The sequence below is a fragment of the Canis lupus genome, chromosome 8 (genome assembly GCF_003254725.2).
Source record: "Canis lupus dingo isolate Sandy chromosome 8, ASM325472v2, whole genome shotgun sequence".
NCBI lineage: Eukaryota > Metazoa > Chordata > Mammalia > Carnivora > Canidae > Canis > Canis lupus.
Window position 1 is genome coordinate 50,460,615 of NC_064250.1, and position 25,916 is coordinate 50,486,530.

The following is a 25,916-nucleotide window of genomic DNA, read 5'->3' on the forward strand; positions in this document are numbered from 1 at the left end:
ATGAAGTGGTCATGGGACGCCTGGATAGCTCAGCAGTTGAGCGCCTGCCTTCAGTCCCAGAGCTCAATCCTGGAGTCCCAGGATAGAGTCTCACATCAGGCTCCCTTGCATGGAGCCTGCTTCTCTCTCTCTGCCTCTGTCTCTCATGAATAAATAAATAAAATTTAAAAAATAAATAAAGTGGTCATAGTGCTTGCTGATTTTAGAAGGCTTAAGCCATTGGTTAAAAAGCCCTTTGGGCTAGATAATGACGAAGCTAATTGACAAAAGGAAAGTCTTTTTCTTTGATTGCCATAATTTACTAAAGTGATACACTTCCTTTTTTTTTTTTTTCCTTTTTAGAGTGATAAGCCTCTAAAGAAAAAAATCTGCTTAGAGAGACTGATAAGGAATGTAAAATGAATAAAATCTGAATTTGCTTCAAGTAATTAGCTGGCTTTAAGGAAGTTAAAGATTGGGGGGCGGATAAGTGGTGAGGAAGGAGCTTTTTGGAGAGGAGACAGAAGGAGGAACCTAAGAAAAGGAGAAGTTGAACAAAGGAAGAATATACCTATGTATCTGACAACGAGTCCTTCTCTGGAATCCTATCTTTACCACTAGACTGTAAGTTTTTTCAAAGGCCGAGATTATGTATTGTTCAACCTTGCACTGCTCAACTGCAAATCCACCACAGGATACAGACTAGATACTTGATAAATGTTTTATAAATGTAGAATCCAATATTTTTTTAACGGCATCCTAGGCAGTGAGTTATGAGAAAGGAGGTAATCTAGTCTGACTTTTGGTGTCAGATACACTGCTAAGCTATACTCTAAGAAGAAAACTGTTTATTAGAAAACTTGATTTTTATTTACATGCATTTCTAAGAGTGAAATAAACAAATTAGATAAATAGTAATACCTCACAGTCCCGAGCTCAGAAAGCACAGGATGTGTAGAGGGGTGTCCAGGCTCAGCCCACCCACCAGACATAAGCAAATGTAAAAGCCGTCAGCCTCCGGCAGAGAAGCAGGAGATTCTCCCCATGCCCACCCCACCTCCCCAAAAAGACTCTGTTTTCTTTTACAGTTCTGCTTCAACATGGGACTCCTGGAATGTTTTTTCTTTCTTTTTTAAGTTTCTCAGTTCTCCTAAATTAATTTCTGACAGTTCCTGGGATTCTCAAGATGATCATTTAACACCTCATTAACAAGTCTATTATAGGAATTAATTCAAATGAGCTAAAACTAATTTTAATTAAACCTCAATCTGCCCAAGGTATTCCTTTTTTCTCCTCCACCAACAGCCACCTAAATAGGCCCACTTCTTTCAAAATTAAAAAGTACAAAAAGTATAGTTTTCTGGAAAATTACCTGTCATTTTAAAAAATTTATTTATTTATTTATTTATTTATTTATTTATTTATTTATTTAATGAGCAAAAGAGAGTGTGCACTTGTGTGAGAGATAGCATGAGCAGGAGGGAGGGGCAGAGGGAGAAGCAGACTCCCCACTGAGCAGGGAGCCTGAGGATGACATAGGGCTCCTCCATCCTAGGACCCCAGGAGATCATGACATGAGTGGAAGCCTTACTAAGCCACCCACACACCCTACTTGTCATTATTTTTAAATTTACCTAGTAGAGAGCACAGTCACTTAAGCCTTTACCTTTGGCTTATAGGTCATTATTCCAGGGTCCTTGGATGGAGCCCCAAGACAGGAGCCCTGCTCAGCAGGGGAATTCTGCTTCTCCCTTCTTCCTCTTCCTCCCTGTCCCTGGCTTGTGTGTGCACGTGTGCGCGCTCTCTCTCTTTTTCTAATTAATTAATTAATTAAAAATTAATAAAATTTTTTTAGAATAAAGAAAATTTTTGTAGTAAAACACTTATCTATTTATATTGTTCCACCATTTGGCCATTTGGTTTAACATTCATCTATTCAAGCAACATACTTTAAGAACCTACTCATTTTCTTTCTTTTCTTTTAAGATCGTATTTATTTATTTTTGAGAGACAGAGAGTGTGTGCGAGTGAGTGCACAAGCACGGGGAGGGAGAGGGGTAAGGAGAGAGAGAGAAGCAGACTCCCCACTGAGCAGGGAGCCCAATGTGAGGCTCCATTCCAGGACCCTGGGATCAGGACCTGAGCTAAAGGCAGATGCTTAACTGACTGAGCCACCCAGGCGCCCTAAGAACCCACTCATTTTCTAATAGTTATGGCTCATGTGTACATTCATTCATCTGGCAAATTTATCCAAAGGTTACTGGGCATTAGACACTAAGCTGGGTGTTATGCATGTTATTAACTTCATCTTTGGCCAGAAATAAAATACAGTCAAGCACAGCTCTGGAAAATGGAAAAACATAATTTTAGTGGTTTTGCTCAGACATATTTTGCCTTGACTCATAAATAGATCTTACAGTTAAATTTCCGTTAACTGCTTGGACGTACGTGTGTGTGTGTGTGTGTGTGTGTGTGTGTGTGTGTGTGAAGTGAAAGCTAGAATTTCAAATGTCTAGTGGAATTTGTCAGAATTTCCTGATGTTATTTTTTTCTATTCGCCAGCCTGTTCTAACTCAGTATGCCCACTTACGGTACAATCACCCTGGCAGCACAAATGCCATCACTATTCCATCACTCACTTCAGTTCTGAGGTCAGATGCCTTTCAATGTCTACTCATCAATCTAGTGGCATGTCCTTTTCTTCTGGAAAAGGATAGGAACTGGAGGGAGAATGTGGGAAAGGTCAGGAGGAAGAAAAAGGCTTACAAAGTAGGGCAGGGAATGGATCTCTACTTCCTTTACGTGCTGCAGCTTTTTTGAAGGCTCTACACCCTGGTCACCACAAAGCAACACATCTTCCCTCAAAAGAGATGAGAACGAAAAAAAAAAAGAGAGAGAGAGATGAGAACGTTTCTTATCAATCAGCCCTGTAATATTTGTGTATATGTTTAATAAGTCTTACTTTTAACTGTATTGTAAGCAAGATTTTTCCATATAAGTTATTCATGTAGTGTGGAATCTAATAACAAAAGTTTTACTCTCAGAGAAGTAACATATTTATACGGTAAAATAAAATTCTAGCAGTACAGAATATTAAATACAAAGTACAGAAGCGCTCCCTTCCCCACCTCCATTCTCATCCCAGGAAGCAGTGCCAAGTTCTCCTTTTGCCTTGACAAGCTAGCCCCACAGTGCTAAATACACTTACACCTCTGCTTCTTGTTCCTGCACCCCTACATGGTGGTGTGGTGGGACAGCTGTGCTCTTGCAACTTTCCATGTTTCCTCGACTAATCACCACCAAGTTTTGTCATATTACTGTTTTTAATTCTAGTGGCCAGTCAACTGGCCTTAACTTCAAAATGTGCTGATTTATAAACAAGATAGTACCTATTAACCTTCCACCAAGTACGTAATAGAAACTGATACACTTCCATGTCCCTCACCTCTCTTAATCAAAGAATATAGTAAAGGACTAAATCATAGGTCATTAACTCTTACAATGCCTCTTTTCAAGGTAACAAATTATTATTTATTTAACCATCAACCAAGCATTTACTGCATGTGTCAAACATGGTTTTAAACAGAAGGAATAAAATGAACAAGATGGTCAAGACTCCATGTTTTCGTGGACTTTATATTCTACTTTAGGAAGATAAATTAACAATTTTGTGAGTAAGCGAGTCAAACAACTACTGACTCTAAATTCCTAATACAGGCACCTAAAATTTAAGATGGAAAGGAGGAACAAGACAAGGGTCCTAATGGGGAAATGATATGTACATGGAAAAACTACATAAAGGGTTAGTGAGCTTTCACACATTATACAGTGACATTCCTAAGCTACTGGTTGATGATCTGTATAACAAGCTTTCAAAGTTACTGCACAATAATACTGTGTATTAACTGAAAGTTCGTTTTTGGGAAAGTCTCCCTCTTTCTGTAACAGCATTATTCAAATAGTTTATTATGTTTCATCTTTGAATTACCAAACATGTTTGCTAAAGGGACAAAATAAAGTATGAATACTAATAAGATAGTACAGGACCCAAGGGCACCTCTGTGGTACAGTTGGTTATATTTTTAACTCTTGATTTCAGTTCAGGTCATGCTCTCAGGGTCCTGAGATAGAACCCTGAGTTAGGCTTGGTACTCAGCATGGAATCTGCTTGGATTCTTTCTCCTTCCCCTCAACCCCTCTCTCCCCACACTCCCACTCCCACCATGTACTCTCTTTCTCTTTCAATGCATGAATGAATGAATGAATGAATGAATGAGTAAATAAATATTAAAAAGATCACACAGGACTCAAAATTCATTTGAGACAAAACCAATAATTATTCGATGTATTGAATGTGGCAATAATAAACTTTATATGCTCATTGGAATTGTGCTGTAGCTACCAAACAGTTATGAAGAAAAAATTAAAATCAAATAACAAAATACTTGAGACAGTAAAAGTTATAATAAAAAGGTAAGGCTTAGAGATTTCTGTATATGTTCAGTATTTTAGGACTGGACACCAGTTGTAATATCTAGCTGTTAAGTTTACTGATTGACTTGCATATATACTTTAAAGAAAACATTGTGTTCAAACATTAAACACTGACTCTGAGACAAAATTATAAAAATTTGTGATATTATGAAGTTGTGAAATACGGATTTTGAGAGAAAAAAGGTATTAGTACAAAGGTGCTGTAAAAGACACAACCTTTCTTTTCTTTTCTTTTCTTTTCTTTCTTTTCTTTCTTGATTTTTATTTACTCATGAGACACAGAGAGAGAGGCAGAGACACAGGAAGAGGGAGAAGCAGGCTCCATACAGGGAGCCTGACGTGGGACTCGATCCCAGGTCCGCAGGATAACGCCCTGGACTAAAGGCGGCGCAAAATTGCTGAGCCACCTGGGCTGCCCAAGACACCATCTTTCAGTTGGCCCTGAAGAATGAACAGAATTTGGGGGGACGGGAGGATAAGAATTCTGTCAGAGGAATCAAATTGGTTTAAATAAGGATAGGTGAGAGGATGCAGAAAAAGATGACGTAAGCTACAAACTGTGGAAGATCTTAAGCATCACATAAAGGTTGGACTTCATTCTGCGAATTGGGAGGTATCAAAGACTGCTATTTTCTATTTCTGCATCTTTAAGCTGACGCTCACAAACAGAGCTGTATGTTGGGAAGAGCAATGAATGGTTATATACAGGAAAACTGGAGCCAAAAAAAGGCAGTTACAGGTGGGGGCAATAGTTTGAGCAACAGGTAATCAGGGCCTAAAACAGAAATGTGGCCATGGGAATAAGAAGTGAGAGGCATAATCAAAAAAATCTGACTTTGATATGGAGAAAGTTGACCAGGGCCTGAATAACCTGAAGATAGTTACATATTTAGTTGAGAAGACAGAGAGAGGATTCAGGGAGTAAAATGCAGCATAACTTCTGTGCCTTTCCTATTCAAGATATCTTAATCTTAATCACAAGAAAAGAGGGAGTGAACCCAAACTGAGGAATATTCTGAAGCATAAGTGGCTTGTAATCATTCATGGTGTCAAAGTCATGAAAGTCAAAGAAAGATTGAGGAACTATGACAAGAGAAGACTAAAGAGATAGGACCACTAAATGCAACATGTGATCCTGAACCGTGTCCACATCACTGGGACACTGGCAAAACCTGAAAAGGACCTGAGAAATAGATATAGTAATACCATACCAGTATTAGTTAAAGAAATAATATCATGCTATATTGCCTAGTTGATAATATATTAGTGTCAGTTTCTTGCTTTGGATGGTTGTACCGTGGTTATAAAGGAAAATGACTTTGTAGGAAGTACTCACTATAATATTTGGGATGATGAAGCGTCACATCAACAACTTACTTTCATACGGTTCAGGAAAAAAAGTTCTTTGTGCTGTACTTCCAGCTTTTCTGTAAATTTGTTTCTATAGTTTTATTGTAAAAGGGTTTACAAATATCAGTCAGAAATGTTAACTCTACCATATGACTATAGCTAGCTCTACGCCATGGAATTTAGGGACAGACATGTCAAATTACTGTGATTTTTTTTTTTTTTTGGTAACTTTTAGTTCTCCCTGCAGTCCCTTAAAGCCAGTAAGAAAAGCAAGAACACCAGCTATATAAGAGTGCTCAAATCTCTCCCTACATTTTTCATTTTTCTTACATAAGTTGCACAAAGTTAAAAAAAAAATGAAACAACATGTACGCTTAAAAATAAAAGATATGGGAATGATGATCTTTGCATGGCAATGAGAGATTTGTACCACAAATCAACAAGACTCCATACTGGGCCAGGAAATAAGAAAATAAAGACTACTTTAGCACAAGTAATACATGAATTCCTTAACTTCCTAAATCAGTCTCAATAGTGACATTCTGAATAAAAACCTCAAACTTACAAGTGCATATAAAATGCTAAAAACTCTATTAGACTAGTTTAGAGAAATGTAAATTTATGATTAAAAAAAAAAAAACCAAAAACCAAAACACATCTTTTGAATACAGCATGTCCAGAAAAATGAATCAGTACCAAATGGGGTAGAGTGTGTGGTAATAAGACTGGATTCAATTCTATGGAGTGTAAGTGGTCAAGTGTAAACACAAAAACAAAAATAATGCCATGCTAACTGCAGCTTTTTAAAAGCATCTAGTCCTATAGTTCTTTGAATTATCAGACACTGACATGAGAAAAAACAAAGTTCCCAGGGATTCTGGACCACCTTTAACCTACAACAGAATTTCATTGGTTTAGCACCCTGTTTGGAGTGACCCCACAGGAAGGCCTGTTTATAGTGAAATACACACAACAGAGAGACTGAAAACATGCAAATAAACAGAACTCTTACATCTTATAGAAAGGACAAAACAGTATGCCAAAAATGAGTTTACCTAGAACCATGCTTTGGTACCTGTATGTCCAGTAACAGCAACCAGAAAGTTAGAGTTGTAAGAGCATGAAAAGAAAGCCAGCTTCTTAGTCTAACACTGCCTTAAACTAATATCAAAGCCAAGACCAAACATTTACATGTTCTCTCTCTTTCCTAGACAGAAATTGCCCAGGAGATATTCACCACAAAGTAAGGAAAGGGCTCTACAATTTGTAATTTCTATTCTCATGTAACAGACTCTTCTGTTCACACATGGGTTACCTTCAGCTCCCCTCATTTCCAAGTCAGAGTACTACAGAGATCCAACGAGAGACAAATACTGATGCAGCTTCGGTATAAACCTGATCTTCCAGGCAAATCTATTCAAAATACAAAAACTGAGAAACAGTGCAGTATGAAAATTTATGGTTTTAGAAAGCCTAGATAATCCAAGATGAAACTGAAGAATACCCCTAAAATAAATCATGCCCACACACATATAACTATACAGAAACCCATACCACCAATTAAGTAATATAAAATAGGAGAAGAAAGCAATAAATACTTACAGAAGACATATTTGACAGTGAAAAGATTATTTAAGGCACAAAAACATTGTCCATAAGGGAAAAGACTCAGAAATTCTACCGTATCAAAAAGGAGAACGTTTATAAAGCATAATATTATAAACAATATTTAAAGAAAAGCCATTTTTCTCAGTTTGAAACACAACAGTCATAAAGAGTTATTATCCAGAATATACGACGACCTCCTAAAAGTATGATGGACTCCGTGTTGCGCAGCATCACTGAGCGATGTACACAAGAGTACTTCAGTTGTCTTAGGGTTCAAGTAGGTCACTGTTATTTTAGATGTTTTCTATTTTATAGAAATTCTTGGTAGGTTATTATGTAGATATTCAAGAGTGTTTCGTGGCTTGGGAAAAAAATGTTTGGAGTTTTGGATGAGCTAGGAACATGTCATTTTTCCTGTTTTTGAATAATATGTAGACTCTGCTACCTGAAAGTTCACACTGTAACACACTTTTAGGAACAAACTGGATCCCAATATTCAGGACTGTCTATGTTGTTTTGTGTGGGGGTTTTTTTGTTTGTTTGTTTTTAAGATTTTATTTATTTGAGAAAGAGCATGCATGAGTACATGAGCAGGGAGCCCAACATGGGGCTCCATCCCAGGACCCCAGGATTATAACCTGCACTAAAGTCAGACACTTAAACTGAGCCACCAGGCACCCCTTGAAGTGCACTCCACAGCCTCTTCCCCAGATTCATGCACAACTGAAAACATCTTGGGTGGTGTGTGCATGACGATTTACTATAGTGGGTTTTTATTCAGACAGTTAAATCTCATAAACATTTCTGCAAGTCATCATAAGCAAATAGCCTTCAAACACTGGGGCATACTGATAATATATAGACATGGTAAAAATAGTAAAAGCATTAACGTACAGAAAGACAATTTCAGAATAGTGGTATCTCTGGGGAAGGAGTGAGAGAAAAAGAATCAAGAAGGGAAACAAAAGCGAGTTTTAGCTATCTTTTTCTTTTTAAAGAGTGAGATAAATGGGGTGAGATATTAATATTAAAATATGGGATCACAGGTACATTTTTTCTGTATTTTTTCATAAAATCTGAAGGACCAATAACATTTTTAACCTGTCTGACTCATGCCAGAGGCCTCCTAACATTAAGCAGCCCACAGATCACAGTGGTTTTGCTGTTCCTGAACACAGAGTGGCCTCCATCTCTAGGCCTTTTATAAACCCTGGATTTTCAGGGCCAAATCTTCACCTTCTTCAAATTCTTGCTAAAATCTTACCTCTCAATGACCGCCTTATTTAAAATTGTAAAGTGGGTCCCCAGAACCTCTGATCACCCACCTTCTCTACTTCCCTTTTTCCTGAAGTACTTCTCATTTTCTAGCACACTGTTTAATTAACTTGTTTCACTAGAAACCCCATTATGCAAAAACTTTGGGGTGTTTCATTCTTGATGAATCACAAGTGCCTAGCACAGAGCAGGCAAATATTTGGTAAAATGACTAATTTTGATTTTTCTATGTTATAGTACTCTCTGGGATTAATACAGCAAGCCACTATCCTCTACATCTCCAATACTCCCCAAAATATATACTCCTCTCAAATGATCTGCTTGTCTACCCATTTCCTGTGGATTCAGATTCACAGAGTCTAATAGAGGGAGATACTTGATATTTGTGGAATGAATGAAATTTAATGTCTTGAATGTTAAAGATTAAGTTTCAGTGAGGGCAGGCTGCTTCTACTATAAACTCACACTCAAGTAATTGCAGATACCTCTTTGTAAAGGTCACCTTAAGGCATAGTCAAAGGGCTGCTGCTTAATTTACACTTTCTTTCTACTACACAGGCAATAAAAAGATGCATTCAATTACGCCATAAAAATAAGCATTACCTTACACGCTCAAATCTGAAAGAAATCAGGTCAAATTTAATTAAGATCAGGTAGCCGGATTTAAGAAAGATGGTACTTATCGTTACCTTTTATTATCCTCTATTTTGGCATAGAAGCAGTGTAGCCAAAAGAAGTTTGCCCATACTAATTAAAAGTTTCAGAGAGCAATTTTTAAAATACATAAAAGCTGGTAGTAGCAAGTTGTAAAAATGGCCACAAATTCTTGGACCCATTCCCATTTGAAGTGGAGTCTGATTTCCCATGCCCTGCAATCTGGACTGGCCTTAGCGCCCTGCTTGTTAACAACAAATTGGAAAAGGTCATGGGGTTACAGCAGGTTTTTTGGGAACACTTGCTCTGAAGGATTCCCTCCGGATCACCAGTCGCTGTTCTATGAGGAGCCCATTCCTCACAGGGAGGACATGTGAAAGTGCTCTGGTCAAGAGCCTCAGCTGAGCCCCACTGTTCAAGTCACTTAGGCCCAAGTGACCTGGGATGGAAGAAGCCTCCAGATGATCCCAGCCCCCAGCCATCTGAGTCTTCCCCAGCGGCTTGGGTCTTCAACCTCAAGCCCCGGATACTACAGAGCAAAGACAAGCCATCCCTGCTGTGCCCTGACCGAATTCCTGACCTACAGAATCTGTGAGCATAATAAGATGGCTGTTGTCTCACATCACTAAGCTTAGGGGGTGGTCAGAGAGGCAATAAATAAACTGGAAAATGAGTGCTAACCTAGAGCCTGTAACTAATTACCACATTTCATTTTATCATCACAGCAGAGCCTAGATTTCATTCCTTAGTACAGATAAGTCATTTATGCAGAGGTCACACATCACACAGATTCATGCTCTACAACAGGGCAAAGAAATCATCCAAAACTAACTCTGATAGCTGTTAGCTATTCATTTTAGTCACCTACGTATGCTGAATCAATAGGGTTGATGCACCTCGATGAAATAACTAGATAATTGCTAGCTATATAAATATATATCTCAAATCAAAACACACTATTTCTAATAACACCATAAGGGAAAGAGAGAAGATAATGTAGTTACTGTAAACAGGGGGTTACTCTCAAGGCTCCATGCTGTGTGTTCACAACATGAATGAAATATTTTCTTCCCTACGGAATCAATTCATGAAACTGAAAATGATCAACACTTTGAAAATCCAAAAATCTCTCACTACAGATAATAATGAATATACTGCACATTAGAAAAAAAAAATATTAAGGTAAAATTCTGATTTAAGAAAACTGGCTTACATCAATCAAAATCAAATATACTACTTCCTTCCTGTTTTTCAATGCAAATCAAATCAATCTTACCACAAAAATATATAAATGAAGAGTGGAGAGCTCAAGGCAGATAATATAAAATTCATTTTAGAAGCACTTAAAAAGCAACAAGTAAAATTAATGTATGTCTCATATTCACAATGGAAATATTTCTAGAAGTGAAAAAACAAAATTCCCAATTGTTCTAACTTTTCTGCAATCAACACTGCCCTCTAGTGATGCAGAAGAAAAGTAAAATAGAAACCAAGTATATGTTCATTTCAGTGTGTCAAGTTTACACTAATTATTTCACCAAAGACAGAATAAACAAATTCAGGATGACTTTTATTACCTATTGTTAAACTAGAAACTCTTTTAAAAGGCACTAAGTCAAGGACACTAATATATGCAAAGAGTGGCTTTTAAATACAATGGGAATGAAACATCTCAACACACAGTAAGTTACATCTTCATATAAAATTGTGCAATTTAAGAAAGACCCTTAGCTTATCACCTAAGACTTATGAAGACAGGTAGGATAATAAGATTAAAGCGTCACCATCTGTAAACAAGAAAATTCAACAGGAAGCAAGCCAGGCTAGTTCTCACAGCTTTTGTGTACCGAATACACTGAAAAGCTGTCCTTAGCAACCAAGGCCTCACCACCTGCCAGCCCTGCCCAGCAGTAGGCTCCTCATTTTAGGAAACTAGTTCAAGAAAAAGAGTTCATTTGGCTAAGTATTTACTAAGCATTGGAAATTTTCCAAGAAAACAAAGACTTACCAAGGGTGGTGCCATCCTGCCCCATGATACACTTCATCGAGGTGACAATCTGTTCCACAACAGGTGCGGACAGTGACGTGGCATATACTGCGCTATGAGAATGTGTTCGCAGATAGTCTATCAGCTCCTGGGAAGTTCAGAGAAGCAAGTCATTAGAGGTAAAACTTGAACTCTCTGCAGTTTCACTGCCTTCCTTCCAGATGAAAGCAGCCTCTTCCTCCCTTCAACAGCATTGGAACAGGGACATTAATCTGAGATGCAAGGTCACCATGCTCAAAGTATACTATCAGCAACAACTAGGTCCAACACAGGGCAACATCCTCAAGCTTCATCTGGTTATTAAACATGCCATGACATGAAAGAAAGAAAAACTAGTCTTAAAGAAGACCTCTAGCGATGCCTGGGTGGCTCAGCAATTTAGCGCCTGCCTTTAGCTCAGGGCATGGTCCTGAAGTCCCGGGATCGAGTCCCACACATCGGGCTCCCCGCATGGAGCCTGCTTCTCCCTCTGCCTATGTCTCTGCCCCTCTCTCTGTGTGTCTCTCATGAATAAATAAAATCTTTAAAAGAAAAAAAAAAAGAAGACCTCTAAATTTGGAGAGCCTATCACTTAATGTTATAAACAGATCTACAGGGCAGCCCTAGTTGTGCAGCGATTTAGCGCCACCTGCAGCCCAGGGCGTGATCCTGGAGACCCAGGATCGAGTCCCACATCAGGCTCCCTGCATGGAGCCTGCTTCTCCCTCTGCCTGTGTCTCTGCCTCTGACTCTCTCTCTCTCTCTCTGTGTGTCTCCATGAATAAAAAAATAAAATAAAATAAAAAATAAACAGATCTACAATGCTGAATTAAAGTGTTTGGATTGCCTTTTTTTAAAAAAATATATCCTCCAGATACACAGAGATTCACAGATATTCATAAAATGTTATAAATATGGCAGAAATTAAATAGAAGAAATTCATTGGGTCTTTCATGAGAACAAGAAAGTCATCCACTGAATAAAAAAACTCCGTCAGTTACAAGGAGTTCAAAACAATCAATTGTATATCCCTATTCTTTCCTTTTAACTTCACTAAATCTTCAAATAAAATGTGCAAAGTAGGTTATGTACCAGGACCCAACAAGGAAACACAAAATATGACTATACAACAGTGTATCACTTCAAAAATACTAAAAACTGTACAAAGGCCATAAAGCCAAAGATATACCATACCTAAATAATTTCCCAGAGTATTCTGTTAAGTCCTTTGGTTTTGTAATAAATCTTACCAAAAAGCAATCAACTCTCCAAAGTGAGCCTGGTCCCATTAACAAAAATTTGAGGTAAAAATCTATCAAACTTGACTAAAACCACTAATGAGTTTTCTCTAAAAGGCAATCAATTATTAAGAGAAAGTCCAGGCTTTAAGCCTTCAGTGATTCCATTCAAACAAGTCAAGTTTTAAAAAGGAATTAAAGATGTTTATAAGCTCCTAATACATGCTGCATACAAATACTTGACAATGTGCTTTTCTTAGTATTATGGAGAGGTTTTTTTTACAATAAGTTTTATTGAAATGTAATTCACTTTTCCAAAGCATACAGTTCAGTGGCTTTTAGTATATTCAGAGAGCTGTGTGATTTTCATCACTCATTTTTAAAATTAATTAATTATTTTTAAGTAGGCTCCAGACCCTGTTGAATTTTCTTGTCTATAGATGGTACTTGAACTCATGACCCTAGGATCAAGAGTCGTATGCTCTACCGACTGAGCCAGCCAGGAGCCCCAGGCTAATTTTAGAACATTTCATTATCTCAGAAAGGAACCTCATATCTATTGGCAGTCACCTTCCACTCCCCCCATGCCCTCAAGCCCTTGGCAACCACTAACCTACATCCTTATCCTGATTTGTCTGTTATGAATATAACACAAAAGAAATAATACAACGTGACCTTTTATGACTGACTTCTTTAACATAATGCTTTCTAGTTCATCCAGGCTGTAGCACAGACATACACTATTTTTTCAACCCTTACTACAATCTTTTAAGCCAGGCATATTTATCTCTGTTTTACTGATAAGGAAATGGGAAGGTTAAATGCTTTGCTGTAGGGCTTACAAAGTTAGGGAAATATTCAAACCTAGGTCTCCTTCTTATGGTTCAACCATTTCCACCACATTGATTCTCAAATGCCTTATAGTTCATTACATAATTTTTAAATTCAAAAATACAATGCCTTATAATAAACCAGAGCAGGCAAAGTAATTTTTCTTCCTGTCTTTACGCTCACCCAAGATGCATTTGAGGCCATGGGCAGGGAAACTGGTCCTCTATTCCCACTGGCTCTCATTATAAACTCACTACTTTTGAAATTGTGGGCACAACTCAAAGCCAGTAGAAGACTGTGGCAAACAGGCAGCACCACTGTGCATCCTTTCATACAAGAGGGTGTTCTGTATCTCAGACCAGCATGTAGTTGAGAACGAAGCTCAAATAAGAAAACAACAAACAATGAACAGAACCAGCCTTTCGTTCATCAGTCACTCACTGAGCAGCTGAAGTATGAAGCCTGCTGGTGCTGTGAGCCTAAGCCACAAACAAATTAAGGATCTCCACATCCCAGTTCAGGACACGTATCTGCTACACGTGAGTTACCAAATCGGGTAGCCAGAAACTCTACCCTAAACTGCTCAATTTGCATGGCCCCTTTACCTTCTTGCCTCCAATGTATCCTCCAGAAGCACCAAAGCTCTTTGTGAATGTTCCCATCATAACGTCCACATCCTCAGGATCTAGGCCAAAGTAATCTACCACACCTCGACCTGAAGGGCCCAGAGCCCCAATGCTGTGAGCTTCATCTAGATACAAGTATGCCTTGTATTTCTTCTTAAGAGCAATCACTTCAGGAAGGCGAACAATAGATCCCTCCATGCTGGCAAAACAGAAAAAAACAAATACACTGAGACTTTTCAACTCTCAAAATTAGGAGTTGGCCACCTTACTGTTACTATTAATTTTTTTCAGTTTATTGCTTTTTAAAAATGGCTTGACAACTCTGCCTGTGATTTTAAACTGACAAAGTCAGATGATGTTGTGGCTAGATAGATGTCTAGGGGAAAGGAAATGGGATCTTTTCAAATAAGTACCAGAACAGACTTAATCTTACTTCACCACAGATGGATAAAGGTCATAGCAGATTCTTCTAACACTTGCAGTTACAGGCTACATTAGATTTTGCATTACACTGCATATATACTTTAAAAAACAGAATAAAATAAAAGAATAAAGACAGGAGGTAAGAGAGTAAGTGCAAGAACCCAAATAAATCAGAATAAAATCTTTCTTTAAATGAAATTATGTATAATTTGTTTTGACACATTAGGAAACATATTCTTTTTGCCCCTATATATACATTCCCTCTACAAACAGTAGAAAAATAGGGGATGCAAAAACAAAGGGTATTTGAAGACCATTAGCACAATGGAAAGAAAAAGAAAAGCCAGATAAAAAGACTTCTATCCTAACTAGTGCTAACTCTGCTTTTAGGTATTTTAACAAGTCATAAACACTGTCTCCTTAGTTTCCAGAGGGGTCCAGATTACTGTTCTCTTCTGCTTAAAAATTCTAAAACTTCACGAAGCCACATCAGAAAGATAAGAATAAGAAAGCAGGATTACCTATAGATTCCTTCCACAAGGATTAGAATTTTCTTCCAGGGCCTTCGTGTCCGAGGCTGACCATAAACAATGGCATCTTTCAACAGCTTCTCTAGGCTTTGCATATCTGTACCACACAAAAAAGAATTTCAGCACAAAGTACCTTCCTCTTTCTGACCTTTATTTCAGAAATGCAAATATACATTTCTTATTCAGGGAGTGTCTCTCAGATAGTAAAAGATATTAACATAATCAGAACTGAGCAGAAAAAGATAAGGCAAAATGGGTGAGCTACTGCTAACTTGAATTGAATGACAATCTCCTCTAAAATGTAATGAATGTTCAAAACCACAGAAACTCCACTAAATGACTGTGGCACAGGTGATTCCATTCATTAGCATCCTTGTGAAATGACTGATGTTTCATGTTAAATACCATGGCCTTTCAGTTAGCGTTTTGTTTTTTTTTTTTTAAATAGAATCAACTGTATCTTTAATCCTAGTGAGTCATTCAGAAATACATGCATAAAGAAGGCTGAGAAAGAGAGTACAAATAAACTACAACAAATATATACACCTCCTAAAAAGCAAATATGGGGGAAAATTTAAAGTGCATGCATCGTTCCCTTTCATCTAGGATACACTCAATAAACACCTGTTAAATAGCTTTATCTTAGTAGCTCAAGGTACACCAGTTTGGGCATACATCAGACTATGTGATAAGAAAGCTTGGCAATCAGTTCAAACTGTTCCATGTTTGACTTGATCAGCTGCCTGTACATAATCAAGCTCTCGTGGCTCTTTTGGTCCTTAACGATGGTTAACAGGCCCAAAAGCAACTTGGCTGGTACTACCATTAATGAGGATCATAATTTGCCTGTTAAAGACAAATGCTTTGAAGACCACTGTTACCACTACAACAGACTTTATACTTAAAATACCTGCCCTGAAATAATAGCCTTAAGAAACTTCCCCCCAGAATCTATGCAATATTAAGTCTGGGGAACATTTAACAGGGGTGGGAGGCATCCTATCATAAAATGTGATTTTGTATTCTTTATTGCTCAGGACTGAAGGAGGGGGTTACAAAGATACACGATTTTGCTCTTTCCATGAAAGGATTTTGGTTAGGAAAGAGAAGTAAGGTAATAAAAACACATACCACAAATAAGATGGCAAAGGTTGTGACTGTTTATATCTTCAGTTATTCAATAACAAAACAATCTGCTACTTAACCCACTGTTTATATCTTCAGTTATTCATAACAAAACAATCTGCTACCTAACCCAATCTGCCAACACAGAAGTATGTATGTCTGTTGTGAAGCTGCTACTTCTGCTGCAGAGACCAATGTGTGGCGATCACCAGGAGACAAATAAAAATGCACTCATTGTTTTAGTTTCCTCTGTTTACATACAGAAAGGAAGAGAAAGATATTGACTCAAAAATTTTAGATGAAAGGAAGTACCTATAGTGGAATGCCTGACCGTATCACATACTTAAGAAAAAAAAATTCAATTATCTCTCTCATATTATGCTCCCTACATCCCAAGGAAATTAAAGATTTAAATAAAAAATATACCACAAAATCATAAAAAGAAAATACAAGAGAATAACTTTATGATCTTAGAAGGGGAAAGGCATTATGCAAATCTAAAATTCATAAGACAATAAATGTGCCAAATTCAACATTTTAATAAGCCTAAAGCAAGACACTAAAAAAGTTAAAAATGAAATTTAAAATATTGCAACAGGGGATCCCTGGGTGGCGCAGCGGTTTGGCGCCTGCCTTTGGCCCAGGGCGTGATCCTGGAGACCCGGGATCGAATCCCACGTCGGGCTCCTGGTGCATGGAGCCTGCTTCTCCCTCTGCCTGTGTCTCTGCCTCTCTCTCTCTCTGTGACTATCATAAATAAATAAATAATACCTTTAAAAAAATAAAATAAAATAAAATAAAATAAAATATTGCAACAGGGCAGCCCCAGTGGCGCAGTGGTTTGGTGCTGCCTGCGGCCTGGGGTGTGATCCTGGAGACCCGGGATCGAGTCCCGCATCGGGCTTCCTGCCTGGGGCCTGCTTCTCCCTCTGCCTGTGTCTCTGCCTCTCTCTCTGAATGAATAAATAAATAAATCTTTAAAAAAAAAAATTAAAAAAAAAATATTGCAACATACAAGAAAGAATAATATAAAGGGCTCTTATACTCAGTGAAAAACAAACAATTTGAAAATGGCCAATTCACAAAGAAATACAAACATGAAAAAAAAAAAAAAAAAGAAATACAAATATGATTAACTGTATAAAGAAGTTGCTTGGGACACCTGGGTAGCTCAGCGGTTGAGTGTCTGCCTTTGGCTCAGGGTGTGATCCCGGGATCCAGGATCGAGTCCCACATCGGGCTCCTTGCATGGAGCCTGCTTCTCCCTCTGCCTGTGTCTCTGCCTCTCTCTCATTGTCTCTCATGAATAAATAAATAAAATCTTAAAAAAAAAAAAAAAAAAAAAGAAGTTGCTTAACACCTAATAATCAAAGAAACAGAAATTAACCTGTTACTGACTTATTAGATTAGAAAGTATTTTAAATGATTCCTAATGCCCTATGTTGGCCTGTGAGTGGTCACCATCATGTTGTTGAGTAAAAATTTGTACCATACTTGGAGGCAATTTGAAAAAGTATAACACTTTTTATAACCTTTTAACCAGGCATCCTAAGCCTGCTAGGAATTTATCCTAAGGCATGAATCAGACCACTGAGCAAAAATGTGAGTGTAGGTAGTACTGTTTCTAGTAGAAACATTTAGAAACAACCCTATTGTCCAAACTGAGGGATGGATTGGGAAGGGCAACTGCAGATGCTGCCTGCCACCCTGGCATTAGGGGAGGAGAGTCACATGTACTGTCAAAGTTCACAATGCGTTGTAAGGAAATAGGTTACACAACTGTGATTAATAATGCCATGTACTTTATAAAACAAAATACTATCATTCTCATTATAAAACATTTTAGACAAGACAAAGACAGAAGGAAGAGAGTTATTATCATCCGTAAACTTCGATCCAGAGCACAGATCTAACATTTGGGTGTTTATTCTTCCAGACTTTTGTCTGTACATGTACACATTGTGGCAAAAAATGACATTAGATGTGCAGTTTTGTAGTCTTTCCTCCCTATATGTGAGTATTTTAACTACAAAAGTTACTCTTTTTATTGTAAATATTTTAATAATACACAAGATACTTCTACTTAGGAAGAAAGTTCTGGCAGTGCCACCTTCCTCTGTGCCTTTGCAGCATCTGTTCATATGTGTATTCTAGTACCTGTTCCGTATCAGTAGTGTTGCAGTACTGGTTTGTCTATAGTCTTTTCATTAGCCAGTCAGAGATCCTTAAGATGAGACCCTGCTTTATTCATCCCAATAGCCCTGGTGTTATGGCAAATTACACCACAGGCATCTAGTAAATACATATTGAATAAATAGCTTGTAAACAAGGAAGATGAAAAAGTTGAAAGCTAAATAAAAGGAGAGTGTTGTATTTTGTGCCAAAAGGCTTCCTTCAGCCTCTATTTCTAATGAGGAAGAGAATAATTTTTTTTTAGGAGAGAATAATTTTTAAAAGATTGGACCAGAAGGACATTTTAAATGTTGTACATGCTTTATTTATAGCTTTATTAATGTAACTAATTAACTACTGCCATTAATCCAAAAAATATTAAACATTAAGGCTGTAATGAATTCCAAATCAAACTCACTGTTGTGTTTGAAGATTCGAATGGTTGCTCCTGAGAGTCTGGCTCCTAGAACCAGCGATGCATGGTTCAGTTCATCACTCAGAATCAGGCAACCCTGCAAAATCACAAGCATAGGAAAATAAGAAGTTAGGTGGAAAGGTTTAGTTACACAAATTACAAAATGCTAAAATAATGCTATCTTATTAAGGAAAGCTTACACAACAACAAAATTATCAATTTCAAGAAGAAGAAAAGAATGCACATTTTTGCTTTGCAAAATTAACTTAGAAGTCAATATAAAACTCTCACCTTTTAATTTCTTCAGTTCTGTGACTGACTTAAATATTCAGATCTACAGCAACAGGCTTTTATTTACATCTAAAAATCTGCTATATGAGATAGTCTTCATAGGGTTTCAATTTCACTGGTCTGATGGCATGCCATATGAGTTTTAGTATGATGTCCTTTATTATTTGTGGGGAAAAGTGGGGGACAAGGGAGCTGAGGGAGTAAAGCCTGTGGAGACAGTGCATCCTTCCTCTCACTCCTAATCATAGCCTGAGTTCAATGAGGGTTCCACTTACCAATGTCTTCCTCACTGACTGAAGTGTAGGCCTCAGTTTTGCCTTCAAAATCTCTCCATAAGCTCTACTTTAACTTGTAAACATGAGTTTCTACTAAGGCAACAAGAAAAGGCTGAAGTTCTTAGGGACTTTATTCCTTCTCACATTCTTACTCTTCAACCTGTAAGATCTGAGCTCAGAAACAGGTTTTTCTGTCAACAGTGGCCTCAAAATATCCAATTATGACTTTAAGAGTGAGGTGCAGAAAGTATCAGCATGTTCCCAGGAGAACAAGAGAGAAGACATATACACACACACCGATTTATAACAGAATATTCTTAGAGGGATACTTAAGAAACTTGTATAGCAGATGTCTGCAATTTTTACTGTGTGCAAGTTATTATAAGGATAAAAAGCTACCTAGTTATAAACACATACATTTAAAAAGGAAAAGTAGAGTTGCAGATTTACCAATATGGGCTGATGGGGTTTTTTTTTGGGGGGGGATAATTTATATGTAATGTGTATACATGCACACAGACATGCGTATGCATCAGTCAATACACGTGCATCTATTTTTCTAGTTCTTTGCACTGAGGGACAAGAAGTAGTGACACCCAACTAGCCATAAACACAACAGACCTTGATTTCTAAATACCATCCTCCAGTAAAAGGAACCAGGGCTCAATGGTGAATTCATGGACCCCAAGGCTAAAATAGGTTTGGAAGAAACTTAAAAATTTAAAAAGCCCAGAGCCTCTTATGCTACAAAGTAAGAAAAGTGCTCCTTAGAGGGGGGAAATAAAAAGCACAAGCACATATTCAAATGGCACAGGAGCCCTCCTGAGAGATCTCCTAACGGCCAAAACTGGAACAAAAATAATATTTTGAGCAATCATGTTGGATTCAAATAATAAAATATTCACAAATCTAGACCACTGTAAATGAATACGGGAGAAGCAATAACTCTTCAGAAGAGTCATGGTAATGAAAGACAAGGAAAGACAGGAATTGTCACACACTGGAGAGTAAGGAGATATCATGCAGATATTCTACAGAAAATCTGGTAAAGTTGAAATGAGTTCTGTACTTTAGTAATTAGCATTGTATCAAGGTTAATCTCTTGGGTTTGGTAAATTTCACTGGTATAAAAGATACTTATATAAAAGGAAGCTGAGTGAAGGGTACACAGGAACCCTGTATTCTTTTACAACTCTTCTGTAGCTTTAAATTAATCTTTGAAAAAAAGTGTGAAAATTTTTTTAAAAATAAGAGACACTAGGGAAGAAAATGATGAGATACCGAATTTCTCTTCTGCAAGTCTTCAAACCCTTTACTTACCATTCTTGGCATCCCGCTATACCTTAAAAGGATCCCACTCCTTTCCACTCTATACAATTTTATCTTCTTCTCTTTCTAGTTAATTTGTTTTCCTGACAAAATCTGCAACATAACTTGCTATTTACTAGCCTTATTCACCATTTCTATGTATCAATCTACTATGAGGCTCTATCATACCCTTAGTTCAAAAATAAAATAAAACTTAAATATTAGCATTTAAGAGCTAAGTGCTTAATATGTTCCGGGCATTCATTATGTTAAGGGTTTTAAAGACATTATTACTTCTAATCCCCATTAAAAAAAATCTAAGAGGCAGGTACTATTATTATCCCCACTTTACATATGAGGAAACTCCCTTTCAGGAGTTACAAATCTTGCCCAAGGTCACAAACTTAGTGAGTGACTCATTAAGAAGGTTCTGCTTCCAGAACACATGCTCTTAATCTGTAATATACTGTCTCCCCCGCCTTCAAGCTGCATAATCAACCACCTCACATAGAAAATTTAGTATCAGATTCAAAGAAATATTAAAACTGGATTAGTTCCTGCCTTTAATGGATTAAATGATACTTAATAACATTCAACTATAATGTTTGATTTGAAAGATAAATCTTTAAGGTAGTATCTTCCAACTCTGTATATAAAATCTCTAATTCTACATAATTAGTTTCTGAACATACAGGGAAGAGCAGGATGAGATAATTTAATTCCCTAGTGTGAAAAACTCAGAGAAATTCCAAATAAGAATCTCAATATTTACACTGCTAAAATGTAGGACAGGAATGTATTATAACCAATATGAGGTCGAAGAACCACACATTTCTGTGTCAAGGGATCTGCCCATTGTTAGATATCTAAGTTAATCTAAGGATCACTACACATCCTTTTAATGTCTGCAGGATGTGTAGTGATGTACCCTTGTTCTTTCCTGCTATTGGTGTCTTTTTATCCTCACCAGTCTGACTAGAGATTTATCAATTTTATTCATTTCCTCAGAGAATCACCTTTGGTTTCACTCATTTTTCCTCATTTCTGATTCGTTATTTCTGAATTTATCTTTATCTTATCCTTCCTCTGTTTGGAATTTTTGGGTTTAATTTGCTCTTCCTTTTTGAAGTTCTTGTTTAGGTGGCTGATTCAAAACTTTTCCTTTTTTTAATACAAGCCTTAAAGCTATAAATTCCATCTGAGTACTGCTCTAGCTTCATCTCACAAACTGTAATACACTACATTTCCATTTAGCTCAAAGTATTTTCTATTTTTCCTTTCTTTTTTATTTATGGGTTATTTGGAAGTATGCTAATTTTCAAATATTTGAGGATTTGCCAGACATCTTTGTGTTACTGATTTATAATTTAACTCCATTATTATCAGAGAACATACTTTGAATTCATTTAAATTTTTAAAAATTTGTCAAGGTTCATTTAATGGCCCAGAAAATGGTTTATCTTGGTAAATGTTTTGCTGTTGTTGGGTGAAGTGTTTCATAAATGTCAATTAGGTCCAGTTTGTTGATAACGTTTTTCAAATGTTTTATAACTTACTGATTTTCTGTCTAGTTCTTCTATCAATTATTGAAAGAGGGGAATGGAGATCTCTAATAACAATTATGTATTTGTCTATTTCTCCTTTCAATCTCATCAATTTTTCCTTCATGTATTTTGAAGCTCTATTACTAGAGCTATACTAGAGATCAATGTACCTATACATTTAAATTGTTATATGTCTTTTTGGGGTCCCTGGGTGGCTCATTTGGTTAAGTGTCCAACTCTTGATTTCAGCTTAGGTCCGGTCTCAGGGTCGTGGGATGGAGCCCCACACTGGGCTCTGGGCTCAGTGCAGAGTCTGTTTGGGATTCTCTCTCTCCTTGATCACATGTGCTCTTTCTCTCTCAAATACATAAATAAAATCTTAAAAAGGCGGGGGGAACCTGGGTGGCTCAGTCAGGCACTAGACTCTTGATTTCAGCTCAGGTCATGATCTCAGAGTTGTGAGATCAAGCCCCACGTTGGGCTCCCCACTCAGTGGAGAGTCTGCTCAAGATTCTGTCTGCCTCTACCCAACCCCCACCCTGCTCACTCATGCTCTTTCTCAAATACATAGATCTAATGAATAAATAAATAGAACAAGATAAAATTGTTATGTCTTTTTAATGAATTAACTGCTTTTATCATTACACAATGTTCCTCTTTACCCACAGAAATAACTGCTTGTGGGATGCCTGGGTGGCTCAGTGGTTGAGCGTCTGCCTTTGGCTCAGGGCATGATTCCAGGGTCCTGGGATCAAGGCCTGCAATGGGCTCCGCACAGGGAGCCTGCTTCTCCCTCTGCCTATGTCTCTGCCTCTCTCTGTGTCTCTCATGAATAAATAAAATCTTTAAAAAATTAAAAAAAAATATTCCTTGCTCTGAAATCTTTGTTCATATTGATATAGTCAATATACACTTCAACTTTCTTTTTGATTATTGTTTGCATGCTGTTTCTTCCGTCCTTTTATTTTTACCTGTGTCTTTTTTTTTTAGACTTTTTTTTAGACTAGTCAAGTCTAAAAAAGGGGGGGAAAAGTAGAACAAGGAGTTCGATCTGTAACTAGCTGTGAACAATCAATTGAGATAACTCACTACCTTCGGACAAGCCTACCTGTGTCTTTAAAGTAGGTTTCTCGCAGAAATCTGCTTACTTTTATTGAATCTGACAACATGTCTTCTAATTAGAATGTATAAGCCATTTACATTTAATATGGTATCAATATAATTGGGCTTAAATCTCTTCTCTTGTTGTTTTCTATTTATCCCATCTGTTCCTTGAAACTGTGTTCATATAATTGAGAAGGTCTTTACGGTTAGCCTCGTCCAAATACTTCATTTTACAAAGGAAAATTTGAGGCTTAGAAAGGCTGGCTGCGGGACCCCTGGGTGGCGCAGCGGTTTGGCGCCTGCCTTTGGCCCAGGGCGCGATCCTGGAGACCCGGGATCGAGTCCCACATCGGGCTCCCAGTGCATGGAGCCTGCTTCTCCCTCTGCCTATGTCTCTGCCTCTCTCTCTCTCTGTGACTATCATAAATAATAAAAAAAAAAAAAAAAAAGAAAGGCTGGCCGGGCTGGTTCAGTTGGAAGAGCATGCAGTTCTTGATTTTGGGGTTATGAGTCTGAGCCCCACATTGGGTACAGAGCTCACTTAAATAAATCTTAAAAGAAAGACTGTGACATGCTCATAGTCAGACAGCTAAATTTGAACATATAAAAAGAAATAAATTTAAACATATAACCAACCAAACAAAAACCCAAGTCTTCTGACTCATTAATCCACTGATTTTTTTTTCAGTATGTCATTCCTAGATACCAATATTAAAATGAGAGTAAAAAATCTACGGGTCCTTTAGGGACACTTGAGTGGCTCAGTTGCTTAAGTGTCCCACTTCTTATTTCAGCTCAGGTCATGATCTCAGGGTTGTGAGATCGAGCCCTCTGTTGTGCATACTCTCTAAAAAAATTAAAAATAAAAAATGAAATAAAAACCTTGAGGGCCCCTTCAAGCTGAGAGTGCCAGTCTGCTAGAATCTGATTTACAAAGTCTCTTATTTCTTCTCTCCTTAACTGCCCCCATACAAACTCTACCCACAGGGGCATAAAAATTGCACATATTCATTTTTATTATTGTTGTTGTTATTACTACTACTTTTAACCTTCATTATTATTCATCTGTATTATTACTTTTAACCTATATTACCTGTATTTTACATATATACATATCATTTGCCCATATATCTCTAAGCAACAGACATTATGATAAGAATAGGCATTAGGGTACCTATGTATTTTCTTATTTTTCTACCAGGAAAAACCACCTGTTAAATAACCTCCCAAACTAAACATTGTTTCTTTCAAAATTTTTAACCTTTTATGAGGCTTTAATTAGAATCCCTTTCAAAATTATATGAAATAAAAAAGGCAAGAATCATCTAATGGAAGAGAAAGAATCATGGGTTCTAGCAAGAAAGCTTCAACTGATATAAGTCTCCATGGAACACACTTACCCAAAAATTTGTGATAGAAATATCTTTGGGTAGATCATGTGTAGCCCGAAGTTTACAATAGCCTTTGGCTTGTTCTGAATGCTTTACAAACAAAAGATACATACAACAGAGTTTTCATAAATGACAGACTAAGTCTTACTTTGCCAACAAGAGCAGGAATGTTCATTGAATTTGTTGCAAATCCCATGCCATATGCCATAGCAGCTTCTACTCCCAAGAAACTTGCAACAAGCTTCTCTAGCTCTTCATGCTTATCCAGGTTTCCTGTGTGGAGAAGTTAATGAAATTAATACCACCAAATCCCAAATTTAAGAATTATTCATTACTTCCTAAAAAGAAATCATAGTCTACATGTGACAACCTTTTCAGAATAAGCTCCGTGGAAGAGCATTATGAAGAGAAATGGCTGATAAAGGACACAGTAGTTGAATACATTCTGATTTGGCACCTGTGATGGAATTCCTGTAAAGAAGATTACCAACAATTTCTCCCATTCCTGTTGACACATGCCAGTTCCAAGTCTAGGACTTAAAGAGGCCTGGCAAGATCTGCTTTTATACTTCTGAAGTCAGTTGCCATGTAAAACGGTCTAACAGGTTGTTGAACAGAGAGGCTACATAGAGAGGGAGAGGCTCTGGAGGATAAAAGACTATATGGAAGGAGAATGCAGGGCTCAGGTAGCCCTCACCTGATCCCACTACCCAGCTGACATGCCAAACATAGAAGTAAAGCCATCCTGGACATTCTCTCGTCAGCCATAATGTCCCACCCAATAGTATACGGAATTAAAATAAATGTCAAGCACTTCCCAAACTGCAGAATCACAAGCAAATAAATATATGTTTCTGTTTTAAGTCACTAAGTTTTGGAATGATTTGTTATGTAGCAAAAGACAAGTTAAAAAGCATCCTCCCTCACTTTGTATTGTGATCTTCTATCAATACTCAAATCCTTAAAAACTGAACAAGACTGATCAATGATACTAACTAAATGCAAAAGATCAGAAAAAAAGACTGCTGAACTTGGGTGCTACCTATCCTCAAAGCTTTACACAGTCATTTAACCTCTTGGGGCTTTAGTTCCTTATCTGTTGAATACCAATAATAACATTTGCTCTATCTACCTCATATTGTTGTGAGGATCAAAAAAGCGAATAGGTTCAAGAAAGTTATAAAGTATAAAGTGCCATAAAGATGTAAAGTCTGATTACTAGATGTTGTCACTGCACACCGCTGCCTTAACCACATC

General features: G+C 37.3%; 1 protein-coding gene across 3 annotated transcripts in view; it reads right to left on the minus strand.

The window, feature by feature from the left end:
• Positions 1 to 25,916, minus strand: part of SPTLC2 (serine palmitoyltransferase long chain base subunit 2) — a 109,423-nt gene that overhangs the window by 44,214 nt on the left and 39,293 nt on the right. For all 3 annotated transcript variants that reach the window (XM_049113359.1, XM_025442492.3, XM_025442489.3), the window contains exons 5-9: positions 24,808 to 24,932; positions 18,750 to 18,843; positions 15,026 to 15,131; positions 14,061 to 14,280; positions 11,369 to 11,495 (exon numbers count right to left, since the gene is read on the minus strand). In XM_049113359.1, the coding sequence (XP_048969316.1) occupies positions 11,369 to 11,495; positions 14,061 to 14,280; positions 15,026 to 15,131; positions 18,750 to 18,843; positions 24,808 to 24,932 (672 nt within the window). The remainder of the gene's footprint in view (positions 1 to 11,368; positions 11,496 to 14,060; positions 14,281 to 15,025; positions 15,132 to 18,749; positions 18,844 to 24,807; positions 24,933 to 25,916) is intronic.